Source organism: Corylus avellana, chromosome ca4 (assembly GCF_901000735.1).
Source record: "Corylus avellana chromosome ca4, CavTom2PMs-1.0".
Lineage (NCBI taxonomy): Eukaryota > Viridiplantae > Streptophyta > Magnoliopsida > Fagales > Betulaceae > Corylus > Corylus avellana.
The window spans coordinates 31,841,634-31,862,977 of NC_081544.1; the positions used below are offsets into that span (position 1 = coordinate 31,841,634).

At 38.3% G+C, this 21,344-nt stretch overlaps 5 protein-coding genes across 7 annotated transcripts; 3 read left to right on the forward strand and 2 right to left on the reverse strand.

Moving 5' to 3' along the window:
- Window positions 1–2,617: 2,617 nt before the first annotated feature.
- Window positions 2,618–4,042, forward strand: LOC132177794 (uncharacterized). Its single transcript, XM_059590252.1, has 2 exons — window positions 2,618–3,215; window positions 3,699–4,042. The coding sequence occupies exons 1-2, from the start codon at window positions 2,718–2,720 to the stop codon at window positions 3,783–3,785; spliced, it is 585 nt and encodes a 194-aa protein (XP_059446235.1). The 5' UTR covers window positions 2,618–2,717; the 3' UTR covers window positions 3,786–4,042.
- A 1,867-nt stretch (window positions 4,043–5,909) lies between these two features.
- Window positions 5,910–7,965, reverse strand: LOC132177793 (probable xyloglucan 6-xylosyltransferase 5). The gene has a single exon (XM_059590251.1). The coding sequence runs from the start codon at window positions 7,456–7,458 to the stop codon at window positions 6,094–6,096; it is 1,365 nt and encodes a 454-aa protein (XP_059446234.1). The 5' UTR covers window positions 7,459–7,965; the 3' UTR covers window positions 5,910–6,093.
- Window positions 7,966–8,636: 671 nt separating this feature from the next.
- On the reverse strand, window positions 8,637–10,662 carry LOC132178428 (probable xyloglucan 6-xylosyltransferase 3). The gene is made up of 2 exons (XM_059590867.1): window positions 9,550–10,662; window positions 8,637–8,687 (listed from the first exon to the last, which is right to left on the reverse strand). The coding sequence occupies exons 1-2, from the start codon at window positions 10,660–10,662 to the stop codon at window positions 8,637–8,639; spliced, it is 1,164 nt and encodes a 387-aa protein (XP_059446850.1).
- A 3,092-nt stretch (window positions 10,663–13,754) lies between these two features.
- Window positions 13,755–16,660, forward strand: LOC132177451 (vesicle transport v-SNARE 12). 2 transcript variants are annotated; one of them, XM_059589783.1, is made up of 6 exons: window positions 13,755–13,858; window positions 13,960–14,085; window positions 14,859–14,917; window positions 15,001–15,189; window positions 15,929–16,099; window positions 16,352–16,660. In XM_059589783.1, exons 2-6 carry the CDS (start codon window positions 13,989–13,991, stop codon window positions 16,505–16,507), a joined length of 672 nt encoding a protein of 223 aa, XP_059445766.1. In that variant the 5' UTR covers window positions 13,755–13,858; window positions 13,960–13,988; the 3' UTR covers window positions 16,508–16,660. The 2 variants fall into 2 exon arrangements, with proteins under 2 accessions (XP_059445766.1, XP_059445767.1); XM_059589784.1 differs by having other exon boundaries at window positions 13,770–13,858; window positions 13,925–14,085.
- Window positions 16,661–17,623: 963 nt separating this feature from the next.
- LOC132177450 (uncharacterized) lies at window positions 17,624–21,223 on the forward strand. Of its 2 annotated transcripts, none has more exons than XM_059589782.1 (5): window positions 17,624–18,243; window positions 20,083–20,182; window positions 20,271–20,406; window positions 20,682–20,797; window positions 20,889–20,980. In XM_059589782.1, exons 1-4 carry the CDS (start codon window positions 17,874–17,876, stop codon window positions 20,784–20,786), a joined length of 711 nt encoding a protein of 236 aa, XP_059445765.1. In that variant the 5' UTR covers window positions 17,624–17,873; the 3' UTR covers window positions 20,787–20,797; window positions 20,889–20,980. The 2 variants fall into 2 exon arrangements, with proteins under 2 accessions (XP_059445765.1, XP_059445764.1); XM_059589781.1 differs by having other exon boundaries at window positions 17,627–18,243; window positions 20,702–20,797; window positions 20,889–21,223.
- Window positions 21,224–21,344: the final 121 nt, after the last annotated feature.

The following is a 21,344-nucleotide window of genomic DNA, read 5'->3' on the forward strand; positions in this document are numbered from 1 at the left end:
ATATATATTAAAATTTATATTTTTATCACACAATTATATTTGAAGTAGCAGCCCTTTAATCCATCTTCATTAAAAACAAAATATATCAAATGTTTGGTTGAAATTATCACATCAACATTATGAAATAATTGTAAAATAAAAATGTAGTACGCATTTTTTACAAATATATATATATATATATATATTAAAATCTTATGATTTCAACCCAACATAATTTTTTGATTGACAAGATGATTTACTACCATTAACTATAGTTTATTAAGTTAATCATTACACGACCGAAACCTTGGGATCATGAAAGTACTTTTCATGCGAATGACCACCTAGATTGTGGAAAAACAACTTTACTTGAAAAATTCTAGGCAATTGGAGAAGACACTTGGCATCATTTCGAAGGATTTTTTTATTATTCATTAAAAAAATTTAATTTTTAATATTCTTACTTTTTACATTACATTAATTATTTTTTATTATTATTCAAATAAAAAAATCACTACAAAACAATTTTTTTTTTTTTGCTTTTTTATACCAAATATTTTTACTTTTTTTTTTTCATCAATCAATTTTTGCTATAATTCTTATCCAGTAAACAGTAACTATCAATTGCCAAATGACACTTTTGGATGAGTCACCTTTATTGGTAACTTTGAAAACATATTTTATGAAAAAACAAGCAACATATGTTTATAATCATCATTTTTATGTCCTAACCAAGAGCTAATACATTCTATATTATCATTATTTTATGATGTAATTCATCATGGTGCCTAAAACCAAGTTCCCTAATACCAAACCACGCCTAACTAGTTAGTTGATGAGAGATACGAGCATTGAAGTAAATACAAATATATACGGCTATAAATAAAAGAACACACAATAATAATCAAGAATATAAAAGACTAAGCAACACAAGAATGAGTGATATAGATAGATATATTTGCTTGAAATGTACAAACTTGTTTACAGACCTTTTTTTTTTTTTTTTTCTAATTGAATAAGGAAAGGGCTACAGGAAAGGATCTTTTCCACTTTTGATCCGAACGGAAGAAAAAGTGAGAGATCCTGAAAACGAAAAAGGAGTGGGCTCCCCAACAATAAACCCAAAATAAACTAAAACAATACAGAAATAAAAATAAGAGGGAAGGCCACCCCAACAACAAAGCCCAAATGGTAAAATACAGTGCAAATACAAGAACAAGTACTGGATCCAGTTCAAAAGGACCAAACAGCAGGCAATGGTAATTGCCAATGATCCCAAAAGAATCATAAGCAAGCCGGGCCTATTCCAGAACCGCACAAGGCGGTGCAAATTGCAAAGAAACTCCGTGAAGAGCGGGCAAACCAACAACCACTGTTAAATGGCTGTTAAAGAGTAGGCACTGCAGAAAACCAAAAATGAGCCGGCATAGGACGACTACCAACATCAATCTCCTCCTCAAAATCAAACCAAGTCATGGCAGGGAGATAAAAACCCACAAAAAACAATACAAACAGCAAACTAAAACTAAATTTACAGTAAAACAGAAATAAAATTACAACAAAAACAAGCACAAAGAACACCAAAAAACAAGGACAGGGGCGGTGGTAGCCTGCCGAAGAACAGATCGGCCACCGGCAAGCAGTGGACTGATCGAGGATCGGCTGGCAGAAGAGGGAAGCTAGGAGGCCAAGGAAGATGGTGGAAGGCCTCGATTGGTGGATGGGTCGGCGAGGAAGAGTAGATCGGATTTTGAAAAAACCCGATCTAAACCCCCAAAAACCAGATCCACAACCAGGAACTTCCGCAAGGCAGTGGACGGCGACAGGGATGGACTGAACGGCGAGAGGCTGGGCGGCGAGAGGCTGGGCAGCGACAGGCTGGGCGACGGGCGGAGCGGCGAGGACCAAGAACGAGGGACTGGACGGCACAAGGGGCTGGACGGTGGATGAACGACGACAGGAGAGAAGAGCAGCGGCGGTCTTCGAATCTACACAAGAAAAAAAGAACAAAACACAAGAAACCCAAACAAAAAATACAGCAAAGAGGGAACAAAGAAGAGGAGGGGAGTGGAGGAAAAACCTTTTCCTCCACCCCGGGAAACCCGCACAAGGCGGAGAGAAAGACCTCACAAGGAGGCGGCTGAGGAAAAAACCCTAAGGGTTTCCAGAGTTTCTCTCTCTAAACAAGAGAGAGAGAGTTGCAAAAGGGTTTTAAAAGAAAAGAAAAAAGTTGTTTACAGACCTTTAAATTATGTAACTTCCTACTTATGTATTTGAGTTGTTTGTTTTTATTTTTACACATTAAAATAAAAAAGACACGGCCTTCCTCGTTGTCGTCGTACCTTAGCCGCCAACTTTCTTCATTGTCATTTATTTTGCAAGTACATTCGACAGAAAAGAACCGGAACCAACAAACCCAAGCCTGTAAACCCGGGGGAGGGGAGGAGGGTCATTGTCAGTTATTGATGTTCGGTCCGGGTCCGCCATGGTTACAATAGTCTAGGTAGGCTGGAAGTGTGAATGACTTTCTCTGTTTTATTTTTTCTTTTAAATTTATTTACTCCTATTTATTTGTAGATATTTCTACCATAATATCCTCCGAATCCCAGAGAGATATTTATAAACCATATCGTCATACGTACGGTTACAGAAACCATAAAATCCAACGAAAGGAATGTAAACTAGAATGAATATCCTTGTTTTCTGGTCCTCAGAATTTCAGGCCTCGCACCCAAGAAATGGACGGTGCTGAGATTCCCGAAGCCTTCCATGAATGGCAGCAAATCCCGTCCCCACTTCCCCAAAACACTCCCACAGAGCACCAATTCGGTTTGGGATGGGAGAGTGAGACGGCGCTGGCGGTTGTCGGAGACAACTACCTCAACCCCAACGATGACGGCTCCATCTTCCCTCCTCCGGACCTTCAATCCCCAGAAGACCCAAACTCTGAAGGTGATGATGAGGAGGAAAATCGAAGGCCCCTGGTGGGATATGATCAGATAGGGAGGCGTTGTAGGGTGCGGTTTGAAATTCTGAGGGCCGCGGTCTTCCGGGTGGCCTCTAGAGTTCGTAACACTGCGGTGTGCGCCGGGGGGTTTTGGTCGATTGCATCCGTGACCGGAGTCGTTGCGGCGGTGTTGCTGTCATTCTTGTACGTAAGGGTGCGGCGGTGGCGTCAAAAAGTCCACCAACAGAGCAAGGATCGTTTTGTTTTTCTCATCAGAGAAAAAGACGAGGTTCGTTCATAAAGCCTTCAGTAAAGATTTAATTTTCTGAGTTATACTATGATTCTAGATTTCTTGTGTCAGACTTGATGAATTTTTTGATGGAATATATGAATCAACTACGGAACAATTCTGCTCTAGCCTCTTGCCACACCTTAAGAGCTTGTCTTGTCTTAATTTTTTTTCGAATTTTTGAGCAAAAAACTCGAGAGGCTGTCGTCTCAGTTCTAGGCTTCTGCCTCAGTTAAGGGAGAGATTCTTGGCTGCAGCGGAAAGGCGATTGCTTGGTAATGGTAGGAAATCCTAAGATTTATGTCCATATATATGCGGATAATGTCTTGTCCTCGAGCATGTAACAGTAGTTCCACTCTTTTTGGCAAGGATAAGGCTGTTTCTTCTGCGATAGAGAAGAAGCATATTATATTTAATATGTTCATATAATTGTTCTGCGCTACTTATATTTGTTCTGACCATAAGATTCAATTTTCCCGGCAGAAGATCAACCAGCTCTTGCTCCACATTGCACAAATGAATGAAGTAGTATCAGCACGCCGCAGGGTTCCTGTGCTCAGAATTGGTTGATTGATCGTGCAAAGTCAGCCAACCAGATGTTGATTTAGGATCTGTCTCTCGCCTGTGCATTATGTGATGAAGTCGGCATCTTCTTGTGCATCAGAAAATGGAAAGAGATACATGCGTTTAGTTGCTTAGGTGCTTCTATATCATACCAAATTCTTCATATTGTATTAAGCACATTTTATCTCTCTATCTGAGTAGTTGTGTTCTTGTGATTATACTAATGGCCTAAGCTAGCAATACCATGAATTCCTTCTCAGTTATCTTTGTCACTCTCTGCTCCCACAGAGGTTTTTTTTTTTTTTTTTTCCCTGAAAATAGAGATAAGATAGAGCTCAAGTCTCATTAGAGAATGAATACAATTGTATTTCAAACACAAGCCTGTTTTTCTGTTCTTGTTTCTTTGCGTAGGAATGGCAGAGAGGGGGAAATGTGAATATGCCTTACCAGTAAGGTCAAAAAGGATTTCAATAAAGGAAAAAAAAATCCCAACAAGAAGCGCACAGCTATATCTTTAAGCTGATTTGTAAGGAGCATCAAGCCAAATAAGTACAGAACAAGCAGCTACTCTAACCTGGTCCACTGCAAAACGATGAAAAGAGTTTCGAGGATTGCTCGTGTGATTTGATATTGATTGATTACCTGAGAAGCTGTTGATTCTGTCTGCAACATATGTAAATACCAACAGCATTATTAATTAAGAAGTTGGAGTAACAAAATATTCTGCAACATATCCTCGCCAATTTAGGCTGTCGACTAATGCAATCAAAAAAAGGGGAAACTCAAACTACCCAATACTGCTCTAAAATAAACGAGTGACAGGAAGAGAGAAAGAGGTACCAGTTACCAAGAGAGACTAGTTAAAGGAGTAACAAATGGGTGACTCTGATCAAAATAAGATGTCAATATCATGAGAACAACATTTTTACCCTGCTTTTCTAAGCAGGATGCCTGGAAACCAAGAAAAAAGGTAACAGATGATAAGACGAATATAAGATGTTGAGGAGCATGAGTAGTGAGACTAGATAAGATCAGAAATGATGCATTCACGATTTACCCATTATTCAAGAAAATGATACCATGAAGCACAGATATGAAAAGTTCTAGTATAGCAATTAGCTAGATGAAAATGAACTTCAAAAGCTTTGGAAGCACCAAAGGATTTCTGACCACCATGAAGAAGTTTAATATCTTATAAATAAGACCCAGCTAAGGTCATATTTGTAACACCATGGTTTTATATTGGAAAGATGAGAAGAAGCCCACATAGAGTTGGTGGTTTATAAAAATAGTCATGGGTGTTAAGTCACACATTGCGTAGTTACTAAATGAAATTGGACTTTATAATGAATTTTAGGAAAGCTCAAAATAGACTAGTCCTTTGGAGTAATAGTGCAGATGTGACTAGTGTTTTTCCCTGAGTCGTTACAAGTGGTATCAAAGCCACCTAGTAACGCCAAATCAGGTGGTATTGGAGCATTGCATGACGTGGCCCGGGGTCGTTATAATATGATTCTAGGAGAGAATCACCTGCTTTTGCTACAAGTCCATAGCTTCCGTTTCTTGGAAACCTACAAAATCTCTATGAGGAACTAGACAAAAACCTATTTGTTCATAACAGAACTCCGGTTAGGGAACTTTCACAAGTCCAGAAACTAGGCAGGAAGAGGAAATTTAGTAACACTGTTCCCCATGTAACCATAGCAGCCAATTTTCTCAGTCACATAAGAAGTAACAACCGTTACATAAAACATAAGTTTCTACTGAAAAATTTAACCTCACACCAAATAGAATACACATGTACGACCAAGGGCTAGAATGCACATTATGGATTAAGCACAGTTGAAAGACTATGAAGCAGATGTACTGAACTTTTCCCTGTGTTCATTGCAAGAAACCTATATTTCAAACAGATGAATCCTAGAATCCAAAAATCATCTATTACTCAATAAAGTGAACAAGCTTAGTGACAATCTATAGCAAACAGGAAAATTAAAACAGAACAAAACAGATATGCATGCCGATGCAACGAGTAAGCACTGCTATGCTCCACTCCAAGAAACAGTGAGTAAAGGAATAGGATGCATGTCTCTATCAATGACAGTAATTATCGATCGTGCCAACTGAACCAAAGCAACATAAAGAATTCTATCGTATTTGTGGATTCCATTTTCAATAGCAGTTCTACAAAAACAAAACGAAGAGAGCCACTAACTCAGATATCAAATGGTGTTGATATCAGCAGATATCTGAAAAAATTACATTAGAAGACCATGAATGTATCAATCACAAGAAAAATGAATCACAGTCACGATCATAATCCCCTTTGTCCATCACGTGTTGAATGCCTAATATCAAACCGATCTACAGACTCTAAAGGAGTAGTAGTCTCATTCCTAATCCTCTTGATCTTAGGACTCAATAACCCTCTATGCCTAAACCCATACAAGTTGAGCACCTGATTATCTGCAAAATTGAACGCCCTCTCCATGCTACTCAAGCACCTCTCGACCGCATAATCCCCGTAGCTCCCACAAGGCTTGCAACCCACAAAATGCGTCACAAACGGCCACCTCTCGTCCCCCAATCCCGGATGATACTTCTCCATCATCTCCTCATACCTATCCACCAACCCAGCCCAGTACCCGTGCAAATAGTAAGAATTCTCTATGAAAACCTTGTCCATCCACTCATCCTTCTTCGAAATCAACAAGTATATCAACGCAGACTGATCATCAGCTTCGAAAGCCGGCCGTCCCTTCAGATTCGCCGTCAAAATCTTCCCGGCCTCGTCCCGAACAGGCCCCTTTGGACCCATTGGAGCCCAAGCATCGAGCAAATCCAAAGACCACTGGCAGTTCCTGAACAAAAAACTGCCAGTGTTCAACGCAATCCAGGACTTCTGATCGAACAACAAATCTGGGTACCCATGAATAACCAAATTATGATTGTTGTACTTCCATAGCGGAATCTCAAACACCATGTCCGTAAACAGAGCATCGCTGTCCAACCACCATATCCACTCGACCTCAGGGTGCGACAACATCAACCTCCGAAGCAATGGCAATTTTGCCCAATACCCGGCAAGCTCCTTATCCAAATGAGCCAAATTGTACACGATCTCAATCCCATGAATCCTACAATAGTCAATCTTGTTCTTAATAGACTTCAAGAGATAATGATCCCCAATTGGGTTGTCGCAAGGCTTCGGGGGCGACCCAGTGACGAGCAAAACCCGAGCTTTCCCATTGACGTGGCTGGGGAACTCGGGGTTCTTTGCAAGCCAGCTCTTTCTCTCGTCGTCCCAGTCGGAGATTTTGGGTCCGAGAGTGTAGGTGACGTTGGGGTTGATCTCGGGCTCGGGGGGCTCGTTGGGGTCAGAAGGTTCGTCGTCGGATCGGATCTCGGCGAGGATCCGGTTGGTCTCCTCAGCGATCTTCTGGGCGTCTACATCGGCGTCAGGGGAGCCAGTGAGGTTGCCGATGCCGATGGTGCCGCGGAGGACGAGAATGGTCACGAAGCCGCAGAGGATAGTCAGCTTCAGGTTGTTGAAGGTCCTCTTGATCTGCTTGCCACGCGACGCCGTCGTACGGCCCCTGGTTGTTGTCGTCGTAATAGTGCTAGTAGGGAGGCCAGCGGCTGAGCCTCGTTTCAGGGGCGAGAATGCGTCATGGCCCATCTCTCTGTCTCTCTCTCGCTTGTCTAGATTGGGATTTAACTAATGGTTCGCTTGTTTAGTTAGATTGGGATTTAACTAATGATTTCATTGCAATGGGGAGAAGACGTGGGGGGATGTTTGAGTTTGTGCGAGAGGTATGGGTCCATCTTCCATGGGAGGAGGCGTCACCGACAGGGAAGCACCGACGAGGTCCTGGTAAGAAAATCATTGTTTCAGTTTATTTTCTTATTAGGAAAATACAGGCAACGGTGGAGATTCTGACAAGTGGCGAGTAAAGGTCTAGACTTGATAAATTAAATATTGACAAATGGGTAGAGATCAGATGTATGATTGTAAATTCCATGGGATTTTATAAGCCCCAATCCAATGGGGATTGGTACCATCAACTTTGTTTTTATTTATTTAATCTTGCTTACTCATGCCACCTTGGCTTTTGGTTTTAATTAGGGCATCTAAATTAGTCATTTTTTGGTAATGCAAAAATTAATACGAATATAATAACCAATTTCTTTGGGTTGGACTCTTGGAGAACGATTAAGAACACAGCCTCAGATACAAACGAAGGCCAAGAACAAGAAGATGCAGTGAGCCAGTGAGTTGTATCATCTGTTAACGGTTACCGATGGTCACAAACTGTTGATTCTTGAATGCTATTGGGGAAAGAAAGACAACCTTGTTTGCCTTGTTCTGCTGTTGTGTGGTATTGATATGCGGATGGCTGTTTTTTTTTTTAAGTAAATCTTGTTCCTTTTAAGTAATAAAACATCAAATCATATGACTTTAAAAAATGACAACATCATGAAGAAAGAAAAAAAACCAAGATATTTTTCCCTTCAAAAGTTCTGTAAGTCTTATTGGACAACCGATAGGAGGGATTATTAACTTTAAGAAAGTTGAAGGGATGTATGTTAAAGTCATGATTAAATGATTAAATTTATATTTTTTTATTAGTTTAAACTTTTGGGATATCTGATAATTTAACATGATATCATAACTAAAGATTCAATCCGGAATTGAACCTTGACTCCGTCAAATCATCTTCCATTTAAATTAAATTTAAAGTAATGATTAAACGATTAAATTTATCTCACTTATTTTGAGATAACTGGTAATTTAACAACGTGTTTTAATATCGAACTTGAAGCATCACCTAGGTTGAGATGTATGAGCTTTTTGAATCAAATTATTGAATTTCTATTAACAATCCTGTTTAACCAATTATTATTATTATTATTATTTTTATAAAATATGACTTTGGTAGCCCTTTGAATAAGCTTTTTAACTCCACTAAAATTGTTTCATTCCATATTGAAATCATAAGATATGACCATTTTAAAAGAACTATATGCTTGTAAAGTAGCCTACATTAGAGTCTAATTTCAAGATATATATATATATATTTTACAAAGACAAAATTAAAAAAAAAAAGAAAGGTAATTACATTTTCTCTTCATTAACTATAACGCATTGTCATTTTGCCCTCATGAACTGACAACCTTATTACTCGATCCTATCAAATTATCATTTTGTACTCAAAATACCATTCCGTCAATCAAATGCGTTAACTCAGACGGTCAAAGTGACAATGCATTGTAGTTAAAGGGGGCAAAGTAACAATACGTTATAGTTCATAGGAGCAAAGTGACAGGTTGATCGTCTGAGTTAACGCCTTTGACTGACGGAATGGGGTTTTGGGCACAAAATGGTAATTTGATGGAGTCAGGCAGTAGGGTTGTCAGGGGGCAAAGTGACAATGTGTTGTAGTTGATGAGGTCGGGAAGTAGGGTTGTCAGTTCAATGGGGCAAAGTGACAATGCGTTATAATTGAAGGGAGAAAATGTAATTACCCCTTAAAGAAATTAAGGGAAAAAAGAAAAAAAGGGAGCCACCTTTCCAATATATATTTTTGTTTTAAGTTCTCAAGATAAATACATTAAGTAACAAACAACTAAAAATGCAAAACATTCATAAAATACAAACAATTTTCGATTTTGTGATTGGAATCAGCATTGACATGCCAAATTCACATTACATGACTCTCATATTGTGAAAAACCAACTAGAACAATGGGTCACCCAAAGTTTCCATCCACTGGTCTACAAATTCCAGAGGAGCAGTTGTCTCATTCCTGATCCTCTTGACGCTTCGTCGCAGCAGCCCCCTATGCTCAAACCCATATAACCTGAGCACCTGGTTGTCTGCAAAATTGAATGCCCTCTCCATGCTTCTCAAGCACTTCTCCACCGCATAGTCGGCGTGGCTCCCGCAAGGCCTGCAACCCACAAAGTGCGTCACAAACGGCCACCTCTCGTCACCCATTAGAGGCTGATCATATTTCTCCATCATTTTCTCATGCAAGTAGTACGAGCTCTCTAAATACACTTTCCCCATCAATTTTTCCTTCTTTGAACTCAGCAAATACGTCAATGCAGATTGATCATCCGCCTCCAACGCAGGCCTTCCCTTCAAATAAGCCGTCAAAATCTCCCCTGCCTTTTCCCGAATACGCCCCTTCGGACCCATAGCCGCCCAAGCATTCAGCAAATCCAACGACCACCGGCAATTCCGCAACAGAAAACTCCCCGTGTTCAAAGCGACCCGCGATTTCTGGTTAAACAACTCCGGCAAACCATGAAGAACCAAATTATAATTATCGTACTTGAAAAATGGAATCTCAAAAATCATATCTGTAAACAGAGCGTCGCTGTCCATCCACCATATCCACTCCACCTCTGGGTGAAACAGCATCAGCCGCCGAATCAACGGGAGTTTTGCCCAGCACCCAGAAAGCTCCTCGTCCAAAAGAGCCATATTGTACACAATATCAATGCCGTGAATCCTACAATAATCGATCTTATTCTTTATAAACTTCAAAAGATAGTGATCTCCTATTTGGGTATCACAAGGCCCGGGAGGCGACCCGGTTACCAACAAAACCCGAGCTTTCCCGTCCACGTGACTGGGAAATTCCGGGTTTTTCACGAGCCAATTTTTCCTCTGTTCGTCCCAGTTTGAGATTCTGGGTCCCAGAGCGTGTGTTTGAGTGAAGTTGGGGTTGCCGGTAGTGCCGATGGTGCCGCGGAGGACGAGTACGGTTATGCACGCGCAGAGTAGAGTGAGCTTGAGGAGGGTGTTGAAGGTCTTTTTGACATGACAGGCGCGAGCTATGCCGAGAAGCGTAGAAGCTCCACCAAGGCATGCCATGGCAATGGTGGGGTTGGGTAAAGTTTGACGGCGAAGCTTAACGTCGGTAGTTGTTTGAATCTGGAGTAATGGAGAAAGACGTGCTGGGGTGTTTAATTTTGTGGTGGATTCAGATTCAAGTTCAACAATTATTTTATTTGGTCTTCGATCCGCACATGGCTTGGGAACCCCAAGAGTTCATTTTCTATTACGTTGGCAATTATTAATCATTACCTCTAACATGCTTGCCATTGCGATGCACTTCGATTGTTTTTCATCTGCCGGAGTTTCGCAAGACTAAGAGCTCGACACTTTAAGGTTGAAGGCGTTGGAGTGGGTGGCATCGAGGTGTTCATGCATCATTTTTCTAAAAAAAATTAACATCAAAACTTGTTCACTTATTTTACTCTTTTTATCACTGATTCACATCATTCATTTTTTAAAACAAATATTCTTATTTTTATTCAAAAAAAAAAAAAAAAAACTTACAAAACAAAATTTTTACACTTTTTATAACAAACATTCTTACTTTTATTCACGTCAATCTACATTGTAGTGTCTAAAAAAAAAATGCTTTAACAAACAAAACCTTGATCTAGTTTAAGAGTTGAATTTTATGGATGCAAACAATTTTTTAGAACTATCTTGAGTTTTACCCATTTATATGAGCCCATTCAGAGTTTATTTTTTGGGGTAATTACCTTTTGCTCCCATGAACTACTACTATGACACCTGACACCATCAAATTATCATTTTATGACAAAAAATCCCTTGACACTTTCCCCCTATGAACTACCAACTATGACATTTGACCCCATCAAACTATCATCTTATGACAAAAAATCACATTCTGTCAGTCAAATGGGTTAAAATTGACTGTCAACGGTCATGTGCAAGTCATGTGCCATTTTAATTTTTTTTTCTTCCACTTTTACCCTCATTTTAAATTGTTTTCATGTGATGGATTAGGGTTTAGGAGGGTATAAGCATCACTTTCTCGGTTTGAAGTGAGGGCAAAAGTGAAAGAAAAAAATTTAAAATGGCACATAACTTGCACATGACCGTTGACAGTCAATTTTAACCCTTTTGACTGACAGAGGGGGCTTTTTGTCATAAGATATGATGGTAATTTAATGGGGTCAGATGTCATAATTGGTAGTTCATGAAAAGAAAGTATAAAGGCGCTGTAGTTCATGGGGGCAAAAGGTAATTACCTCATATTTTTTTATAGTAAGTGTACGAAGTTACCTTGTCATAAGGATACTCTGTCATAAAAAAGCAAAAAGACCTGACAAATCCAATGGGATTCATGCCTCTATAGCTTCAAGATGAAAAGTACTTTGACTTAAGATAAAAAATAAATAAAAGTTTTGGTATGTATCCTTTTTTATGTGCCCTCATAATTAGCAGGGATCAAAGCCAATAGCTTCAAGAATTGTAGTCTTATATGGGACTTATCTATTTAAATATCTATCCCGCCATTTATTAGAGTAAGTCGGTCTCATATGAAACTTTTTACCGGGCGACTAGGAAACCCAATTTGAAGGACCAAAATAAAAATATCATATATATAAATACATATATGGCCTTGTGTATCATACTTTTAATCGCATCTCTCCCTCGGCGACTTCCATCCTTCCGCCGAGGTAAAACACTCATCTTCGCCGATATATTGTTATCATTGTTGTTGGTTGATGCATTTGTTCTGCGTTATAGATCGGTTATTTTTTTAGTATAGATTGGTTTTTGGATTCTTTTCTAGACGAGATTTGAGGTGCCTTGTCTTATCTGGATCTAGGGTTTTACCTTGCATGAATTATTCGATAAAATTTATAGTTCTCCGTAATTGTAATGCACAATGCTTAAGGTTTGAGTTTTTGGAATTGTTTTCATTCCTAACAAACTTCCTCAAAAAACAGAGAATAGAGAGAGGCTCATAGATATAGAGGTTGGTTCTGTTTGCCAAAATAGCTTGAAACCACTTCGGCCTCCTAATTTCCGCATACTAAAAGGGCCACTATTTTTTTGTTTGATGAACTGCCGGCCCAAGGCGATTTTTGTTTTTCGATGGGTTATTTTCATTTTGCAGGACTTGGTTATTTTGAACCATCAACTATTTCTTCATCATATCTCCCAGCAGCCAGCAACAATTGATTCAATTGCTCAGGCTCTAGAAGCCAAAACCCCTGCTGAATCCATCTCTATTCTTTATCGTGTACTTGAAAGCCCATCATCTTCTTCTGAAGCCCTTAGGATAAAGGAACAAGCCATCACAAATCTCTCGATCTCCAAAAGTTCGAAACCTTCTGACCCAATTGAGGCACAACCCTTTTTTAACTGTAGGCGCTCCTTTAAGTTCAACTGAGCCATAGTTTGATCCAGCTCTTGACTACTTGAAATTTTTTTTGGACCATTGAACTACTGGCCATTGGTTTATGGAGCCCATTTTATTTGGTATATATATATATGAGGTTTGATACGGACATAACACAAATTCAACTCATGGCCAACTTCTCTCCTACGTATAAAAAAAATTTTGAATTTTAAACCAAACAAATTGTATTTTTTCCTAAATTTTCAGAATTTCAAAATCTTCTCTATCAATTTTTTTTTTTTTTTAAATGATACATAGGAGAGAAGTTGACCATAAGTTAGATTTATGTTTTGATCTTAACATTTTCCTCTATATATATATATATATATATATATTTTTTTTAAATATGGTATTTTGTTTGTTAAAAATATTCTGGACCTTACATAAGTAGCTTTCCATCACTAGTTTGACGGAAAGGTTAACGGACACGGATGTCTCTGTTTACAAAGATTAATGTTATATAGTATATTTTTATTTTATTATGCCGATTTAATAATTATTAGATATTTTTAACGAAAGCTGGTAAAAAGGCATGTGAATCATGTGATGATAGAAAGATAAATAAATTATTGGTTGGGGAACATCTTAGTATCTTATTAATAAAAAATAGAAACGACAAAAGAATAAATAAAAAAAAATCTACCGCCAAGTTACTCCGCGAACAGACGAGAGAGACTATTGGCTGTCCCAATTGGACGTAACGTGAATTTTACCGTTGGTAAGTATCGGTTTTTACATCCAGATCCCTTCCTATGAAAGCAAACAATACTTGCAACTAAACTTCAGCGAAACGAGAACATTCCCCTCCAGATAGTCAAGGGACCGATCGATCTTCAATCAAAGGTAGATCTATGGTTTTCTCACATCTTCAATTTTGACGATTTTTTCTTCTAAATTTATTCGGTTCAGGTAGAACTAGGGTTTTGATCTTTCTGTATATGAAGAGGGTTGCATAGGAGGCTTTGAGAAAGAGATGAGTCAGGTATTCGAAGGGTACGAGCGCCAGTACTGCGAGCTCTCTGTGAATCTCTCCCGAAAATGTAGCTCGGCTGGTCCTCTTCCTGCTGGAGGTAATACCCAACTTCTCCCCTCTTTGAATCAACTATGCCAATTTTCATGTTATGTACTATTTGAAATGTTTGCCATAGTACGGTTCTCTTAGAGTGAATCATTGTATTTGCTCTACTTTTGGCTCTTGTTTGGACCGGTTGATTGCTAAAACGTTTTTGCTTAACCGTTTATATGATTTTTTTCTTTTCAAGTTTTTGCTTTCCAAAACCTTTTTTTTAAAAAAAAAATAAAAAAATCTATGGTGATAGTTGATTATTGTGGGTTTCTAATTTTCTGCTCATTAATGGGATAGTATAGTATCAAATGAACCCACGTAGCATCTCCAATATAAGATGCCCAAACCATTCTTGATTTCTCGCATAAAGCAGTAAAGCACTCACACCAAGGACGTGGGATTTGATAATTGATAAGCCCCTATGTATATGAATATCAGCCTCACTAATATATGGCATTTCAATCGGTTTTAAACTAAGAAACTGATGCTTCACTGACTGAGTTATGGAGATGCAATCGCACCAGGCAATATTTAGCAGGTGCTATTATCATTTTGATCTGGTATAGCTATGTCAGATGGTGTATCTACTTGGATGATTGAGGATGAAAAATTTGCTTGTCAGGCTTTACAGTATGCTTACTGCTTAGTAACATCATTTAATCCGAGGTGGGAGAATGGGGCTTGTAATCATTTTTAGGATTGGGAAATGCAAATTATCCATTCTGTTGCTTAAGATTTTATGAACTGGGAACCATTTTTGCGTTACCATGTGTGCAGAGCAGAAGCAGCAGAAGATTTCTGAGATTAAAGCTGCAGTGGATGATGCTGATGTTTTGGTACTGTGTAGAAAATATCAGTTTTATTTCCTTGCCGGATTTCCCAAATTCATTCATGTAACTTCTTTTTTTCTTCAAGTCAGATTCGAAAAATGGACCTCGAGGCAAGAAGTCTGCAGCCAAGTGCAAAGGCTATGATGCTTGCAAAGTTAAGGGAATACAAATCGGATCTAAATAAGTTGAAAAGGGAATTTAAAAGAATATCATCACCTAATGCTGATCAGGCTTCCCGTGAAGAGTTGTTGGAGTCTGGAATGGCAAATGTGCATACGGTATGTTTGGATCATATTGTTCTCTCACTCTTCCGTTGTTCTAAATTTGCACAAACTATTTGTTATTTTAAGAAAGTTATTTTCTCTTGGTTAGAGAGTCGTGACTTTAATTGGAGCTCATCGAAGATGATGATCGCTTGATGTAACTTTGTGGAACTCTATCTACTGTTGTGTCTTCTTAATAATTTGCTGTAGAAGTGTAATTTATTTCAGTGCCAAAAAGTTATTTCATTTACAAATGTTTAAGATAAAATTGAGTTTAGGTTTTTAAGTATCGCTGGGACAGCATCTTTTCCATTTTTTTTAGATAATGGAGTAGACATTTTTGTTTGGAATGAGCAGAATGCTTTTAAGATATCTCCGTTTATGTTTTTCATATTATTGGTTTAAAAAAATCTCTGTTTTGAATCCTTGTTTACAATGCTTGGTCCTATTCTCCAGTAGGCTGTGGAAGGCACACCCTTACTTTATCGAATCTCAGAAGGTAACATGGATTTAATAGTGTGAAAGTGTCTTCCCGAGATTTCTCAGGTTACAATCTGAATGCATATAGGTTCAGATTTCTCATGTTACGATTTGAATGCATATAGGTTTAATCTCTTTCTCTCTCTCTCTCTCTCTCTCTCCCCTGATTTCCTAGAATAAGATACAATTTGAATGCAAAAAGGCTTGACGTAGATGGTTTATATTCCATAACTTTGGTAAAAAAATATTTTAGTCATTTATGGATGATATATAGGCTTCTGCTGATCAAGGAGCGAGAATGGCAATGTCAGTAGAGAGATTGAATCAGTCAAGTGACAAAATTATGGAGAGTAGAAGAACCGTGCTGGAGACCGAAGAGCTTGGTGTCTCAATCCTAGAAGATTTGCAACAACAGCGTGAGACTCTACTACATTCCCATAAAAAGGTATGTTGTTTACTTGATGTTTTGTTTCTAATTGTGGTTCATTATGACTCAAGCTTGACTTCTCCTGGCTTCCCTGTATGCCAATTGGACTCGATTAGCAAGTCTCTCTTGTATACAATTACCTACTCCAAAGGATCAAAGCACGGGTTTATTTGTAATCATTCTTGTTGTAGTGCCAAGTACACAAAAACATGTGTATGATGCAGCAGCAGTGAGTAAATTTGTTGACTGATGATTATATTTCTTTCGCAGCTTCATGGAGTAGATGATGCCATCGACAAGAGTAAAAAAGTTTTAACTGCCATGTCGCGTAGGATGTCCAGGAACAAATGGATCATCGGCTCAGTTGTCGGAGTTCTTATTGTTGCAATCATCTTTATTCTATTTTATAAGCTTTCTCATCATTAACCTATACTTGACGTTGTTTCGGGTACAGATGAGACTTGCCATTGCAGTATCTGCTTGCTTGTATATAGATAGACTCATCAAACATGTACAATTTATCTGCATTGAATGCTTTAATAATTATATCATACTTGGGGTAGCTTTACCCTTACATTATGTTTCTGCTACCATATGCTTCGGTTACAAACCAAGTGAAAAGACCATCAATATTTTTACTATTTTGCTGTTTGTTGCCGTTCTGAATTCTGGATCCTTGAAGTTAATTGACAGGGGTTTCCTACCAAATTTTTGTTTCCCTTTTCTTATCATTCTTTACTTCTAGGTAATATTTTTATTTCATTGTGGTAATTATTTACTCTCAAATTGCAAAAATGATGCTGTATTGATTACATTGGGTGTAGAACTCAGCAAAGACGGCATCTTTTGTTATGTTTTATGTCTCATGTCGTCGTTAACAACATTTTTGAGGGGCAACTCTATTTTTCAAGGCTGTCGTGGCTGCTATCTAGACTTTTTTTCTTGACAAACGATTGAAGAATCTTTTATCCCACAAGTCCCATTATCAGTGAGACTCTACCCTAGACTTTAATCTCTAGAAGGAGATACCACTAGACTACCAAGGCTATTGGTGCCCTCCATCTTCTACTCGTAGTCGAGAAGCTTGGTTTGCTTACTTTTGTTTTTGAACACGAGTAAAACTTGAATTTATTACCGAACTATTGTTTACTTTTGTTTTTGAACAGGAGTAAAACTTGAATTTATTACCGAACTAAATCATCTGTTAAAAAAAAAAAAAAAAAAACTCTGTTTATTTATTCTAATTGCTTAATTGTTTTTTCATATATATATATATATATATATATATATATTATTGTTAAGATTTTATTATTTAAATCAATTAGATAAATTAATTTGAATCTTAATAATATGTATATACACGTTCATTATACAAAGAGATTTTTTTTTTTTTTTGTCCATCTTCTTAAATATTTAAAATGTTCTTATTACAAGTTAAAAATAATACAATAATTATACGAGTTTTTTTTTAATTATTTAATAAACTAATCTTAAAATTTGTTCAAATACTGTTTATTTACCGGTCCTAGTTCTCGCTCGCACGTTTATAAGGCTCCGAATTTGACCCGTCGGCCTCACAGAAGCAACTCCGCCGGACCCACCACAGACGAGCGAAAAATATCGGCAGATTCGCGAGATTCACGGACGCCACCAGACCCCATAAGTTACAGATACACAGTCCGTCACGGCGAGAAATTCTTCCAAACTCATGTGCCGTATACAAAAGTAACAAAACCCGCCTACCCAGAGAAAAAGCTCAACCAAACCCAAAGGAAAGGGCAAACCATCACCCATGGATTCTCTCTCTTCAGTTTCGCCCTCCATAATTCTCCCCCCCAGCAGTGACCCCCACCGCCTACGCCGGCGGCGGCGACTCGCCGTGTTGTCTCTGGGCACCCATCGCGTTCCTCGTCTCTCTTCTTCTCTGTTCGGTGTCCGATACTCTATGGACCCTTCCAGAAGGAGAGTTCTTGAAGTTTCTTGTAATTCGAGAGGCGCAGCGTCGGAAGAAGAAGATGACGGAAGAGAGGAGGTGGAGAGGGCGCTTCACCTGGACGGGACCATTCCCGGCACTTCGGATGAGTTCGTGAAGCGGGTGTCGTCGCGTGCCTACGACATGCGTAGACACCTCCACCAGACCTTCGATAGCAGCAGCTATGATGGTATTGCTTCCAACTGTTCCTTTTTCTTTGTTGCTTTTAAGTTTTAATTATAGCGGTTGCTCATCACAGCATTGTGTCTCTGCTTTTTAGTGTGATTTATATGATCTTGACATGCACAAAAATAACTTTACAATTAGGGCATAATTATTTATTTTTATCGATTTTTATTAGTTGACTTATGACTAAACCTTCAAACTCTTACACAAATTTCATATAATTAGCTAAGCAATCATCATAACACAAAAGTAATGCTGAATGCTAATTCAATCAACTTTCAATATTCCAAAAAAGTAATGTTCTTTTAATATTTGCACAGAATGCAAGGCATGCCTTTAGTAATTCAAAGTTTTTGCAGCTACTTCATGTTAGCAAGTTCTTTCAATTTGTGCCTACAAAAAAAAAAAAAAAAAAAAATCTGGCAATTTGTGCCAATCCTGCTAAAAGAGGTTATAGAACCTCAATCATAAGTAAAAAAAGATGTGTCAAAAGGTTAAATTCAAGCAAATCCACACAATTAAAAAAAAAAAGGAGAAACATTTTTTTAAATGTGAAAAAGATGTAGGAAATCTTTTCTTATTTCTTAGTCATTCATATTCTCTAAAAAAAAACCAAAGAAAAAGTGTTAAGACTGGGAGCTTACAATAATGAAGAGATTGTTCTCTCTGGTTTGAGAGGCAGCTAGGCACAACTTTGGTCAGCAAGATGGGTTTTCTTTGCCCTTTATTGTGACTTTTGACGGTTGAAAATCATGAAAGATAAAAGGAAAAGTAGAGAGAAAAGGGAGGCATGGCTTGGGTTTTGTTTTTGGGATTGGGATGGGCTGCTAGACACAGATATTTTTTAGGGCTACCATTGAGAAAGTGCCAAATATGCCTATAAACTTATTTTTTTCTCAGATCTTGGGTCTAACCAAGGTTGGGTTGGGATTTTTGGGGGCCACCATTGGGAAACTGTTATAGGTTTCTATTAGCCTTTTTTTCCCCCTATTATTTAGGGGGTCATGATCCTATTTGGCCCCCCCATACCTTCGCCCTTGCTGCAGAGCTGTGCTGGTGGGTGGACAGTTCATCCATCCTGACCTAAAAAGAGAAAAATAGCACCCCAAATGGCAACTCAATCAGCTAGGGATGACACCTCATGAAGTGGGGGTAATTAGTTTGAATTTTTTCTTCCCCTCCCCAGCCAATTACTTATTGAAAAATATGAAGAAAAAAAAAATTTTTTAAAAAAGGTGAAGGCAGTTCAAATAAATCTCACTCTAGCATCACGTGCCTTCCACTTGGCATGATATCAATTATGACATGTGGATTTTGACATTTCCATATATTTGCAATTAGATTGAATCATCGTCTATTATATCCTTTCATTCTAATCATTGTCTAAGCCTCACCAAACTTCTTTGGCCTCAGCTGAATGGAGCTTTTTCTACTTCATTTACTACCATCTTTAATACATTTTTTTTTGGAGTGTTAGTATATTGGCCATCACCAACTGTCTGATATATGAGGCTTAAGAGTAAACTATTTACTTAAAACACATTTGCATCTTTTTTTGTCTCTTAACCATTCTATCATTGTGGTTGAGAAATATCATTATTAGTGATATTGCTGTCTCTCTCTCTCTCTCTCTCTAGTTTAGAATGCAGGGTCCATTTGTATTTCTTATTTGAGTATTCCGAGTGTTGCTGATCATTCATTGTTCAAAATTGTTACATCAGTATATGATGTGATATGCTTTATTTCTGCTAGGCTTGGTGTTCTGTTCTTATATAATGCCCTTTTTTTTTTTTTTGTTCATGTAAAATGCTTCTCATTTTCTATCATTTTTATTCTGGTACAGTACTGGAGGCCAACCCATGGAGAGAAACTTCAAAGCCTGTCTATGTACTCACCCACAGGGAAAACCAATTGTGCACAATGAAAACCCGAAGAAATCGCAGGTCTCATTTGGTTCAATAATGTTCCAACTTTCTTTTGGATAATTGTTACTGTTGCACCAGATCAATTTGTTTGTTCTTTCTGTGACAGTGAAGTTGAAAGGGAGCTTGGGTTACTGTTTTCTAAGGGGGGAAAGTTGAGGTCTGGAATTGGAAATCAAACTAAACAATCGAGAACTGGGACAAAGTTTCAGATGCTTGTGGAGGATATTAGGGAGGGAGTGCTAGTAAGTGGTTAAGCTTGGTTTTCCCATATTTGTGGTGTTGGAAGCAATTTTTGTGAATGCAAATACATGAGCAAGAACCCTATGTTTGTTGAACAACAAATTTACAGTTCATGTGCTCTAATTATCCGCTTGCTTACCCGCCAGGACCCCTTAAAACAAGAAGCTTTAAACACTCTAATCACCGCTTTCCATGGTACTTTCCTGCGGGAATAGTTCAATGCAGGCCTAGATCTTTTGCATTCTCTCTGATTTGATCTCTGGTTGCAAAAAATCAGAAACTTCATTATCGTTGCAGGTATTTGAAGATGAAAATGAAGCTGCAAAGTATTGCGACTTGCTGCAAGGCGGAGGTAAAGGTTGTGAAGGTGTTGCAGAGATAGAAGCCTCATCAGTAAGAAACAGAGCAATCTAAAAGATGTCGCTCACTTGCTCAGTATATAAAAATGAGTCTTTATAATAAGAATTTCTAAAATTATCTACAGGTATTTGATCTTTGCCAGAAAATGAGGGCGCTTGCAGTTCTGTTCCGTCGAGGAAGGACACCTCCTCTACCTCAAAGCCTCGAGCTCAACCTGAGGGCCCGGAAGCGGTCTCTTGAAGACACCGAGGATTTGGCATGAAGCTCCTGTAATTGGAAGAATATGTTCATGAAATTGTGCTACCAATGCTGAGGGTTGGAACTAAATATTGTAAACCAAGTTTTTTTAGCTGGATCTATAGTATGTATTCATTTGTAAGTAAATTATACAACTCAAATGCTCAAGGAAAAATAAAAGGAATTATACAACCCACATAAAATTTATATATTTTGTTTTTATCTTCGAAGGCCATGATAGATTAGTTCCACATGTCGCTAACAAGCCGAAGAACATCCATGTGGAGCCAACATGATCAAGTTCGATATGCATCTTCGAACGTGAATTTGATAGTCTTTCAAA

Coding starts and splice junctions, on each gene's coding strand:
- LOC132177794 (XM_059590252.1), top strand. CDS start 2,718: ATGGACGGTGCTGAGATTCCCGAAGCCTTCCATGAATGGCAGCAAATC. Junction 3,216..3,698: donor TCATCAGAGAAAAAGACGAG/GTTCGTTCATAA, acceptor TTTTCCCGGCAG/AAGATCAACCAGCTCTTGCT.
- LOC132177451 (XM_059589783.1), top strand. CDS start 13,989: ATGAGTCAGGTATTCGAAGGGTACGAGCGCCAGTACTGCGAGCTCTCT. Junction 14,086..14,858: donor TGGTCCTCTTCCTGCTGGAG/GTAATACCCAAC, acceptor CCATGTGTGCAG/AGCAGAAGCAGCAGAAGATT. Junction 16,100..16,351: donor TACTACATTCCCATAAAAAG/GTATGTTGTTTA, acceptor TTTCTTTCGCAG/CTTCATGGAGTAGATGATGC.
- LOC132177450 (XM_059589781.1), top strand. CDS start 17,874: ATGGATTCTCTCTCTTCAGTTTCGCCCTCCATAATTCTCCCCCCCAGC. Junction 18,244..20,082: donor CGATAGCAGCAGCTATGATG/GTATTGCTTCCA, acceptor ATTCTGGTACAG/TACTGGAGGCCAACCCATGG. Junction 20,407..20,701: donor ATATTAGGGAGGGAGTGCTA/GTAAGTGGTTAA, acceptor TTATCGTTGCAG/GTATTTGAAGATGAAAATGA.
- LOC132177793 (XM_059590251.1), bottom strand. CDS start 7,458: ATGGGCCATGACGCATTCTCGCCCCTGAAACGAGGCTCAGCCGCTGGC.
- LOC132178428 (XM_059590867.1), bottom strand. CDS start 10,662: ATGGCATGCCTTGGTGGAGCTTCTACGCTTCTCGGCATAGCTCGCGCC. Junction 8,688..9,549: donor CTCTGGAATTTGTAGACCAG/TGGATGGAAACT, acceptor AAAAATAATAAT/AATAATAATAATTGGTTAAA.